General features: G+C 37.4%; 1 protein-coding gene across 4 annotated transcripts in view; it reads left to right on the forward strand.

Moving 5' to 3' along the window:
- rap1gds1 (RAP1, GTP-GDP dissociation stimulator 1) overlaps nucleotides 1-12,991 on the forward strand; it is a 72,320-nt gene that overhangs the window by 9,503 nt on the left and 49,826 nt on the right. For 2 of the 4 annotated variants that reach the window (XM_073907558.1, XM_073907560.1), the window contains exons 2-4: nucleotides 310-417; nucleotides 3,206-3,328; nucleotides 8,794-8,919. In XM_073907558.1, the coding sequence (XP_073763659.1) occupies nucleotides 310-417; nucleotides 3,206-3,328; nucleotides 8,794-8,919 (357 nt within the window). The remainder of the gene's footprint in view (nucleotides 1-309; nucleotides 418-3,205; nucleotides 3,329-8,793; nucleotides 8,920-12,991) is intronic. The other 2 variants (XM_073907559.1, XM_073907561.1) reach the window with 1 other exon arrangement.

Here is a 12,991-nt window from a genome sequence, read left to right on the forward strand (position 1 = left end):
CATTATTTCTGTTAAGTGACAAGACTTTTGTCTAAGCAAAGTCAGACCTTACTGTCCTAATTAAATAATTAAAAATCGAGGCATGATCATATTTTATTGTGGTTAAATAAGCGTAATCCAGAGGCCTTTGCTATACATATAAGCCACTTCTGATACCAAATGATCAACTAGAAGTCAAGTTATTGTTTGTTGCTCCTAAAACTAGGATACTATTGTGGATGCACACATTGCGACACGGATGCTGAAACGATATATTGTGCATAGTTTGTAGCTACTGAAGATCTAAAGCTGTTATTTGTCGTCCATCAGCAGATAACCTAAGCGAAGCCCTGAAGACGCTGAAGCTGTCATCGGCAGGCGCTTCAGACAGCGTGGAGGGCTGCTTGGATTGCCTACTCAAAGCTTTGGCCCACAACAGTAAGTCTGTGTATCTTTTAAATGGCTTTTCATTTCATTCATTCCTTACAGCATCGCCTGAAATGAAGAATGCAAATGGATGGAGCCTCGACTTGTTCTCATGAATCAAGGCTGCCGGTTTGAACAGAATCCATTTTTTTTAGTCGAGGAGCTCGCAGTTATTCTATCTTGTGCTGTGTCACGTTGGATGTGATTCATGCCAGTGGATTGAATGAATAGAAAACTGCATTGAAATTTTATATTAATGAAAAGCACCAGTTTAAATGCTATGAAATGATCAAGATTATTGTAGTGTAAATGATATTTTCAGGATCATGTATTGCCTAATGTTCTGTCCAGTTTATTCCTACATAAGAGGCTTTCTGACAAAGTTTTGTGAAGGATTTAATTGTGTATGACAGTGTGTGGCAAACTACATGAAAACATGCAGTTAGCTAAGCTATTAGCTACTCTACTTAAAATGTAGCTTAACTACACTAAAGCTACCCCCTGGGAAATGTAGCAAGCTAAGCCAAAAGCTACATGGCTAATAGCTACATTTAAGCTATTTTTACAACTTTCATTTTTAAATCAAAGCAACTTAAATCCAAGTTAATCATATCTTAGTGATTAATAAAACTGCCAATGAAACATATGAGGCAGAATAGTTCAGTTCAGTTATTTACTGCAAATAATATGTTGTACTAAACAGAAACACAATATAGTATATAACAGCTAAAACTGAAAATCCTATAAAACCAGGTGCTACACAATGAAAATGCTATAGTAATGTATAGTAAAGGGAAATATATTGGAATAAGCATTATAGTGTATGTAAGTATATATTTTGCATCTTATTATGTACTCCTTGAGGTATGGTCAAGAGGAATCCTGCTTTAGAAATAACTCCTCTCCCTCAGTCATCTTTCCATTAAGAAAGTTTCACCAGAGGTGGCAGTAACGCACCAAAAACTTTGTTGTCGAACACTGTAAAACACTTAACAAACGAAATTAAATATGTAGGCTAATGAATCTCTTCAGTGGAGTGCGTACAACATCGTTTACTTACTCCACGAAAGTAAAGGAGTAAAGAGGCAGAATGAAGGAGGCTCATTCTTTATCCTCATGCTGCAGATTGTCTGTTTAAGTGTGTTCTCGCTAGTGAAGTGTTCAGTTTTTACACTTATAAAGTCTGCTATTTAAATAGCGAATGCGCCATGGCAGGACGCAGCTGACTCTTCAAGGGAGTGTGAGATGAGACTCTGATTGGTTTAATGCATGTTATGCCTAAAACACACCCATTAGTCATTAAGAAAATAAGCACAACCCTGTTAGACCATGCGCCAGGGTTCAAAGCATATTTTTCCATCCTTAAAATAGCAAAAGTGGATTCAGACACACCCTTTTTACTTTTGCGTCTTGGACTATGTGCCTAAATTGTTAAAATAGAGCCCATAATTTAAAGGGCCATGAAACCCCCTCGTTTCAGCAGTGTATTTTCACACCTCTACTTTGGAAAAAGTCAGAAAAGTGGGCGTGTCCAGCTCTGTTTAGGGGGTAGTGTCGGAGGAAGAAAAGTGGGGTGGTGTGGGAGTGTCAATTTGGGCACGCGGGAGTTTCAGAGTCAAAATACACACACACACACACACACACACACACACACACACACATGGGAAAGTGATGCTGTTTAACCTACATGGACATCTGTAGTCGAATTATTTGCCAAATTATTAAATGGTGGACTTTAACTGCAGTTTGGCTCTTTCACTCAGGGAATTCATTCATGCCCCTCGCGACAAACGAGATATTTGATTCGAGGATCTGCTCTAAGCGTGTATTTTTCATGCAATGTTTTATACCGCACGGCGAATGAGAGAAAAAAAACCTCAGCATTTCCCAGAAACTTAGATGCACACGACAGGTAGTGTCAGAAAGCCGCGTGTGTTATTCCGGTCACTAAATGCGGTAAAAACCCTACACGAGGTTAAAGTTTGGTTGTGGTGCTAACATGTTTACACTCGCAATAGTTTGTTAGATACGAACAAACTGAATAAACAAAGAGCACTGGTCGCTCACTTACCAAATCTGTAGAGACAGGACAATCACCAGCAACTAGAGCCGCGTCTTTATGAAGAGAATACTACAAACGAATCCAGATCTCAGCATTTGCAGATGAGAACAGCTCTCAGGTAAACAATGTTCCTCCTTAGACGCGTAAGTTATTGTTGTCGAGCGTCGCGTACACTGTTAATCCACACGTGAGTCTGAGCTCTGACAGAGAGAAAATGAAAACGAAACTTAATAGCAGCAAACTATAAAAGCAACACTTCACGCTTGTTTTGCCAACACAACGTGGCGTCTCTGTCCTGAAAACACGGTGACAGTAATGAATATTAATAAAGTTGCACAATAGAGCGCGCTGATTGGTTTGAACCAAGCCTTACTCATGCATTAATGCATCACACTGTAAGACGTAATAAGACACACTCTGGCACAGGCGTCCAGTCTGCACGCTGGAATACACGCTATTATGTCATGACCGTGACGCAGCTTCAAAAATTCGTTTCAAACCGGAAGTACGAATTTGCTTGAAATAACGCAAAAACAACCAATTTACACATTTTAGTGAAATATAGGTGTCCTAATAGTGTTTTTAGCAGTGTGGGACACATATACGACTGTCAACAGCTCAAAACATGTGTTTTGGTGTTTTGTGACCCTTTAAATATAGCCAAAAAAATCAGATGTTGCCAAAAGATTTACACACAAAATCACATTTCTCACTGATGTTCCTGACTCTTGTTTTCAGATGTCGAGACTAGTGAAAAGATCCAGGAGATGGGTGTTCTTGCCTCGATGCCCGCTCTTTTGTCTGTGCAGAACTCATGTACTTCTAAAGTAGCCAACATCATTGCAGAGGTGGCCAAAAATGGTAAGTACTTTCCCCTCCCTGAACCTTCCTTGAAAGCATGGCCTATTAAAGTGTAGTCAGAATTATTAGCCCCCTCTGTATATGATTTCCCCAGTTTCTGTTTAACGGAGAGATGTTTTTTCAACACATTTCTAATCATAATAGTTTTAATAACTCCTTTCTGATAACTGATTTATTTAATATTTGCCTTGATTACAGTACAGAATATCTGACTAGATATTTTCATGATACTAGTAATCAGCTTAAAGTTACATTTAAAGGCTTAATTAGGTTAAGTTACACTTATTAGGCAGGTCATTGTATTATCATGGTTTGTTCTGTAGACAATCAAAAACAATATTGTTTAAGGGGGCTAATAATATTGACCTTAAAATGGTTTAAAAAAAAAACAAAAAAAAACTGCTTTTATTCTAGCCGAAATTAAACAAATAAGATTTTTTCCAGAAGAAAAAATATTATAGGAAACACTGTGAAAAGCATCCTTGCTCTGTTAAACAGAATTTGGCAAACATTTGAAAAATAAATCTAATTTGTATACCAGGGGTGTATATCCGTATATCTGCGTGTATCTTAAAAAGTTATAATGTCTTAAATCTCAAAAGCTTAATTTTATGCCTTAAGTCTTAAATCTACTAAAACATTGTGTTGTAGGTCTTAAATCTTTTTAAACAGGTCTTAAGTTTGCTTTGTTCATGTATAGCTACTAAATCTGGCCATTAATAACCCATACAATCACCAACAATCCATCTTATTTAAATTTTAACTTATTTAAAAATAGCATTTAATTAATTTCATTACAGTACATCTGCTTAAAATATCCCTGTTTATTTATTTATAATAATAATAATAATAATAATAATAATTATTATTATTATTATTACTATAATAATAATAATAATAATAATTTTTAATTATTATTATTATTATTATTATTATTATTATTATTATTATTATTATTATATAAATATTTTCTATTTAATAAATTAATTTATTAATTTTAATAATAATGTTTTGATAGGGCTAGTGAAAATCTTTTCCAACTGGGATATTCAAAATAAATTTTGAGCATTTAGCCCTGTATAAGTCTGAAATTACATTCATAATGTTCTTAGTGTTAAATTTAGCTTGGTGAAACCTGCAGAAACCCTGGTACACTGTCTTCATTCACAATAGCTTTATGTTGATGTCACAATATTAATAGAAGCCAGTTCAGTATAAATGTCCTCTGTTTTTTCCCTCATGGTTATGCTTGTTTGTCTCTGCTATTTTGCAACTCTTCTCTCATGTTTCCTCTGACGCTACAGTCAGGTCTGTGGCCCTTCATGCATGTCATTATTAATGCTTAATGTTTTAAGCGTCACAGTTATAGTAGGATGATAATAAAAGCAGCAATACAACTTGAAATATATCTGTTTTGCTTTTACTATTATATCATTTGCCAGTTTTTACCAACATTGTTCTCAGAGCACGGCTTTTCTGTTTTTATAATCCAGTCACAGATGCGATGTTAACAGGGTTGAATAACTGCTTGGCAGATGAAAGCAGAGAACGGGAGAGATTTCTGTGTCAAAATGTATTTATCCACTTTGCTTTGTAGATGCAATTTCAGTCTGTGTTATTTTGTGAGCTCAAAAGAGCCGGTCGTTCGTCTACTGATAACTTGCCTTGTTTGTGCACAACAGCATAAATCAGCAATTAAATGTGCTGGGAGATTATACAACAGAGCAGTGCGTGTGATTCTCGAGTTTTTGATTAGCTTAATTAGTCGCTCTGATCATTGTGAGTTTTATAAGTCGTCTTTTATCATTATTTATAAAAATGTAGTTTAATTAATATTTATTAAATATTTACCAAGCTTTAGTTAATAAATTATTAGTTAATTAGATATTAAATGATTATTTATTATTACATTTTAGTTAATATTTAGTTATTAAATATTTTCCAATCTCCAGACATATTCTCCATGTATACAAATATTATTAAATCTATTAAAGGAACCATCCACTTTTTCTGGGGAAATTTTACTCACCTAGCGTTAAATATTTGAGTTTTACCTTTGTGAATCCATTCAGCCAATCTCCAGGTCTGGTGGGAACACTTTTAATGCAAAGGTAATTGAATTGGATTAGACCATAAGTATCCTGTTTAGCTTAGCATAGATAATGGTATTGGATTAGACCATTATCATCCAGTTTAGCTTAGCATAGATAATTTAATTGGATTAGACCATTAGCATCCCGTTTAGCTTAGCATAGATAATTGCATCAGATTAGACCATTAGCATCCCGTTTAACTTTGCATAGATATTTAAATCAGATTAGACCATTAGCATTCTATTTAGCTTAGCATAGATAATTGAATCAGATTAGACTATTAGCATCCTATTTAGCTTAGCATAGATAATTTAATTGGATTAGACATTAGCATCCAGTTTTTCTTAACATAGATAATTAAATTGAATTTGACCATTATCATCCAGTTTAGCTTAACATGGATAATTTAATTGGATTAGACCATTAGCATCCTGTTTAGCTTAGCATAGATAATTGCATCGGATTAGACCATTAGAATCCCATTTAACTTAGCATAGATAATTAAATCAGATTAGACCATTAGCATCCTATTTAGCTTAGCAAAGATAATTTAATCAGATTAGACTATTAGCATCTAATTTAGCTTAGCATAGATAATTGAATTGGATTAGACCATTAGCATCCAGTTTAGCTTAACATAGATAATTAAATTGGAATAGACCATTAGCATCCAGTTTAGCTTAGCATAGATAATAAAATTGGAATAGACCATTAGCATCCAGTTTAACTTAACATAGATATTTAAATTTGATTAGACCATTAGCATACAGTTTAGCTTAGCATAGATAATAAAATTGGATTAGACCATTAGCATCCAGTTTAGGTTAACATAAATAATTGAATAAGATTAGGCCATCAGCATCACGTTTAGCTTAGCATAGATAATTAAATCGGATTAGAACATTAGCATCCTATTTAGCTTAGCATAGATAATTGAATCAGATTAGACTATTAGCATCCTATTTAGCTTAGCATAGACAATTAAATTGGATTAGACCATTAGCATCCAGTTTAGCTTAACATAGATGATTAAATCGAATTAGACCATTAGCATCCAGTTTTGCTTAACATAGATATTTAAATTTGATTAGACTATTAGCATCCAGTTTAGCTTAGCATAGATAATCAAATCCGATTAGACCATTAGCATCCTGTTAAGCTTGGCATAGATAATTGATTCAGGTTGCACCATTAACATCCTATTAAGCTTATCCTATTTCGTTTAGTAAATAAGAGATTTATCTGAACTCTTTTTGAAAAGATGCTAACGGTTTAATCCGATTCAATGATCTATGCTAAGCTAAGCTAAAAGTGCTCCCGCCAGACACAGAGATCGACTAAATCAATTCAACAATGGCAAAACTGGATGTGTCATCTTAAACGCACAATAGAACATACCTAAACAGTGTAGGGGCGGCACATTATATCATTTCAGCATCGATATTTGGGTTGTTTTTTGCTCTGCTCTATTATCAATGCTTGATATTGATTTAGTATAGTTTATGCAAATGACCAATAACTCTAAAATTAAGATATTTTTTACCCAATAGATATCTTCAAATAGAAAAATTATCTGAACTCTTTTTGGAAAGATGCTAACGGTCTAATCTGATTCAATGATCTATGCTAAGCTAAGCTAAAAATGCTCCCGCCAGACCCGGAGATCGGCTGAATGGATTCAATAATGGTAAAACTCAACCATTTTACCTAATTTACCAAAAAATAAAGCGTAGTGTTCCTTTAAAAGATGCTTTGCTGTGGTGTCTGTAATTACAGCTCCAGCACATCAGCCATCAGTCCTGCACAGTCAGTGCTCACTTCTTCTTTGCATTAAGCTTTTAGTCTAATTACACAAGTGCTGCTTTAAAGCGCACTTCAGACGGATAGAGCTGGGCTTTGGAAGCGTATAGAGAGCGGCCTGACATAAAAAGGTTAAAATAATGAATGGCCTTTTAGCATTTTGCTAGGCTGCTAATGACAGTGGCCTGCTGCTGTGGCAGATCTGCGGACTGGATCTCCTGCTGGCTTTCAGCTGTCAGGATTCCTCCGGGAACATCTGCTTCATCCAGTCTAGTCCACAGCACTTTCTCTGTGAGGAAAGAGACAGAAGATGCATTTGATTTACTGCCGTATCACTGCAATGCGTTAATCAGACAGTAATTAGATCACACCAGTTTTATGAAGTGCTTTAAAATGTAAATTTTTATTAGATGTTTGACATCATCTCAACTTGAAAATGAAGAGGGCGGGGCATAGCGTTGCTCCTCCCCTTTTAAGAAAACAGCCAATAGTGTTTTGTTTTTATATCAGCTCTGCCAATTAGAGTGGTTGAGCTCAAGTGCATCAAATAAAAAGCAAATGAGAAGTGTCATGAAGGGGGCGGGGCATGTCAGATACTAGAAGGCATTTGATTGGTCAAGATTTGATGAGAAAATGAAATATGAGGTGACGTGAAAAAAAACGTTGATCTGTTTAGGATTTTGTCTTGTTTTGGAGCACTTTAGATAATAGATATCCTTAAAACTAGCAGACTAAAACTAACATCTAAAATTTTTATTTTAATTTCAATATGACCTTTTATTTATACCTCCCGCCAGGTTTTAGCCAGAACCCGACCGCTCCCACTTATATTCAGCATTTGTTGTCCCGCTGCCCGACCCACCCCGTTTTCTACCGGGCGCGCCCGATCCCGCTAAAGAGTGGGGGGAGAACAAAACCTGAAAACCACCCAGCTTTACAGAGTCTAGACAGCCTTTAACAAGCTGTCTGTATAAACACACACACACACACACACACACACACATAAGCAGCAATCACATACACACACACAGACAAAGCTCTCTCTCTCATTGGTGTGCGCACACACACACACACACACACACACACACACACACACACACACACACACAGCAACAAACAAGCTAAACAGCATCACACTGTCTCGTTCACACACATACATACGCGTGCTCGCTCGCTCAGGAGTCAGGAGCGATATTGCTAGACGGCCCGCTCCCGTCCAAAATGGAACCAGTTACCGACCGCTCCCGCTCTTTATTCGGAAATTTATTCCCTCGCCGCAGAACTCCACGGGAATGCAGACCTCTAGTTTGTAGCTCCGCACTTTACAAAAAGAAAAATCTCACAATCTCATTTGCATTTAAAGTGACAGTCACCAAAACAGCACAATTAAGATCAAAGCCTAAAAGGGGGCAGTTTTCAAGCATTATTAAACATCATTTGTTGTGTATTTTTTTGCTGAAACTTCACATACACACTCCAGGGACATCAGAGACTTATTTTACATTTTAAAAGAGGCATAATAGTAATAATAATCCACTTTAATGAGTTAAGACTGTTGGGCTTTTCTTGCAGAATTCATGAGGAGCCCGTGTGTGGAAGCGGGACTCATTCCTCCGCTGGTTCAGCTGCTAAACAGTAAGGATCAGGAAATACTGCTCCAGACGGGACGAGCCCTCGGCAACATCTGCTACGACAGCCGTAAGTGCCCATTATCACTCCCAAACCCGCCGCCGTCACTGTCAGGCGTTTTACAGACTCTCCCATGTGACGTGAAGGGGAACTGATGGTGCAGTTGTCGGAATGAGTGACATGAGGCTCACACTGCAGGTGATGGATGCACTAGAAACCCGTTTTTAGATGCCTGGATAAACTTTTCCTGCGCCGTTGCTTTTCACATGTGGTTTGCAGAAAGTAACAAGAGCTGGACTTTTGATACTCACTAGTTAACAGATGTTTCAGGGTGGATTAGTTGACTCAGTGATCATTATATTCAACAGTGAGCACTCATTACTGTTATTTTTAGACTCTTAAGCCTACAGTTGAATTGTTAGTCCCCCTGTATACCCCCCCCCCCCCCAATTTCTGTTTAGTGTAGAGATTTTTTCAACACATTTCTAAACATAATAGTTTTAATAACTCATTTCTAATAACTGATTTATTTTATCTTCGCCATGATGACCGTAAATAATATTTGACTAGATATTTTTCAAGTTTTAGCAATTTAAAAGCTTAACTAGGTTAATTAGTTTAACGTTAGGCAAATCATTGGACAACAGAGGTTTGTTCTGTAGGGGGCTGATAATATTGAGCTTAAAGTGGTAAAAAAAAACCTTTTATTCCAACCGAAATAAAATGTTGCCACAGCGGAATGAACCGACAACTATTCTGGCATATGTTTTACGCAGCAGATGCTCTTTCAGCCGCAACCCAGTTCTGGGAAACACCCATACACACTCATTTTCACACACACTCATACACCACGTCCAATTTAGCTCATCCAATTCACCTATAGCGCATGTGTTTGGACTGTGGGGGAAACCGGAGCACTCGGAGGAAACCCACTCCAACACGGTGAGAACATGCAAACTCCACACAGAAATATCAACTGGCCAAGCCGGGACTGAAACCAGCGAACTTCTTGCTGTGAGGCGACAGTGCTAACCACAGAGCCACCGTGTTGCCCCTCAAGCAAAATATGTACTTTATAAATAATAAACTGCCAATACCGTAATAATAGGCATGTAATAAGCCACCTGTTGAGATTGGGAGTTGTTACCTAAATTGTTTAGACCTAACAAGGTGGAGTACTTTGTTTACTTTATTCCTACGTTATAATAATCGTGATTACATTCCTTCATTCATTCATTCATTCTTTTTTTTTTTTTTTTGACTTAGTCCCTTTATTAATCTGGGGTCGCCACAGCGGAATGAACCACCAACTTATCCAGCATATGTTTTACGCAGCAGATGCCCTTCCAGCTGCAACCCATCCCTGGGAAACATCCATACACAGTCATTCACACACATACACTACGGACAATTTAGCTTACCCAATTCACCTGTACCGTATGTCTTTAGACTGTGGGGGAAACCGGAGCACCCGGAGGAAACCCACTCTAACACGGGGAGAACATGCAAACTCCACACAGAAACGCCAACTGATACATAAAATGAAATAAACAAACTACAAGCATGGATGAATGCAATAAACTGAACATAATACAAGTGGAATAAACAGTGCTTTGTGTATTTAAATATAAAAAATACACTGCAAAGGGCGATACGGTGGCTCAGCACTGTCGACTCACAGCAAGCTGGATCGATTCAATTTCTAGGCATGCGCTATAGGTGAATTGAATAAACTAAATTGGCATGTGTGTGAATGAGTGCGTATGGGTGTTTCCTAGTACTGGGTTGCGGCTGGAAGGGCATCCGCTGCCTAAAACATGTACTGGAATAGTTGGTGGTTCATTCCGCTGTGGTAACCTTTGAAATCTAGCCAAAGAACAATGAATGAATGAATTATGAATCAGATTTTGTAAATGTGAACTGTGCTGTGCATTTCTGAATTTTAATTGGTAAATGTATTGTTTTTGAGACTAATTCGTCCCAATTACTCTTACCTCTCTGAATTTTTAGTATTTATTTAAAGTATTTAAGCCAAATACTTTATAAGTAACTGTAATTTAAGTCAGCTGCACCTTTAGAAGTATAAGAGTAAATGGTAGGGATGCACTGAAATGAAATTCTTGGCTGAAGCCGAAGCCGAATAATAATGAATTGCTTGGCCGAAGGCCGAATACCGAATGCGGTGTTTTGCATTTTTTTCCATTTAGTTTGCCAATTTTTTCACCATTACAATAATTAAATAGTAAAAATTATCTTTTTACTATTTTGTGTTGCTTTTCAGAGAAATAAATCAAATAACTAAAATACAATTTCAAAAATATTTATTTAACACTGAACATTTTTTTAACATTCCAGCAGATAATATACAAACAAAGCACAATATAACTTAAAATAAATAAATTAGTAAAATAAAAAAATATTTTTATTTGGCCATCTTTGAAGCCCCCCTTCTTGAAATAGCCTATGTTAGGCCTGTAACTGACTGCTGAAAGAATGTAACTGTATGTCTACAACAACAAATGTGCATTGAATGGTGCAAAAAATGTGGATAACAACAAATGAATAACTGTCCAAGACATAAGCCTACTTAGCCTACTTCTTCAGGAAAAGTGGCAGGTTCTTCTTTATAAAAAGTAGCTTCTCTGCTGTCTCGCATGAAAGTCGGTTCCTCTTCTCATCGATGACATGAGATGCAGCACTAAACAGTCTCTCGCAGTCGGTGCGCGGCTCATCCGTACTACGAGCCCTTTTACTCTCTGCGCTGTTTTCATCTCCTGCGCTGTGCATCACCTGACCGTCCGTCTCCAACAACTAGCGGCTTTCCCAAGTCCAACTCGGCCTGGATCATTTCTAGTGTGCGCAGCTTTTTGCCCATATCCAAGTAATGATCTTTTATATCGTGGATCAAGCACAGTCGCGATGAAGTACTGGTGTTCTGAGTCCGCCTGACTAAATCGTGCCCTGACAGCTTCTAAGAGTGCACTTTTAGCTGTTTTCACTCCGTGGTCGTACTGGTTTGTTTAAAAGACGCTTTAGTGCTGCAAGTAAATGTATGACGTCTGCCACAGATGAGCTTATCTCTCTTGTTATCTGCTCAAAGGGGGCGAGAAGACAGAGAACGTTCCTCTGGACAATTCAGCAGAACAGTGTCTGCAAACGGCCGTTTTTGCCTCTTTCTCTTACACTTTAAAGCGCTTCCACACTGCTGACATGTTTGCTGCATAAAGCGCGCGCCTCTCACTCTACGCGGGTTACTATTTGATCGCGTCATTAAAAACGTCATTGTTCGGCAAAATTTATTCGGCCTTTTTGCTTATTCGGCCGAACACCGAAAGGGCTTTTTTGACTATTTTCGGCCGAATAATTTCGGTTGCCGAATATTCGGTGCATCCCTAGTAAATGGTGGCGTGTTTAATACTTATATCCCTCACTGTACATAAATATACATGGCTGCTAATGAAATGACAGAAATTGTATATGATTAAGCACAGATGGTGAATTCTGATTGACACAGCAGCTGAATTTGATCCCAGACCCTTTGACTTATAAAAAAACACGTGTCTTCACACAGTCATGCATGTCAGGCCTTTCTTATACTCGTAATCCCCACTGGGAGGTTGTCTTTTTCACTGCGCGGCATCCAAAACCAATAAAACCAGGCAATTTGGAAGTCTTTCAGCATCAGCATTTGGATCTTTTACTTTGTTTTGTCGCCTTAAAATCACGTTCCTGCTCTCTTTTCCTCTCCCGGCTCTCATTTGTGTGCAGTAGGAGGCTGTCATAGACTTTTGCGTGGGCAAGCACCAGTGTAAACAAACCTGAAACATTGTTCATACCAGCTACATAAGCTGACTCACATCTGACACACCAATACCGTCATCTCTGCTCACAAGAGCTTACTGGAAAACTCAGCTATATAGCATTGAAATATTAATCAATAACAAGACAGTATTTTGGCATGAAAAAAGTGCTGTGTGAGGGATTAGACCTCCGATTCATGATTCACGAGTCTCTTTTGTTTAAAGTATGCAGTCAACTGATGTAGTGTAGTATAACAGGGAGGGATTGGTGATTTGTCAAATAAGTACACTTAAAAAAAGGTGTTTACTTGTCTAAAATAAAGCTGAAACAATACAATTCT

This window comes from Danio rerio, chromosome 7, assembly GCF_049306965.1.
Source record: "Danio rerio strain Tuebingen ecotype United States chromosome 7, GRCz12tu, whole genome shotgun sequence".
Lineage (NCBI taxonomy): Eukaryota > Metazoa > Chordata > Actinopteri > Cypriniformes > Danionidae > Danio > Danio rerio.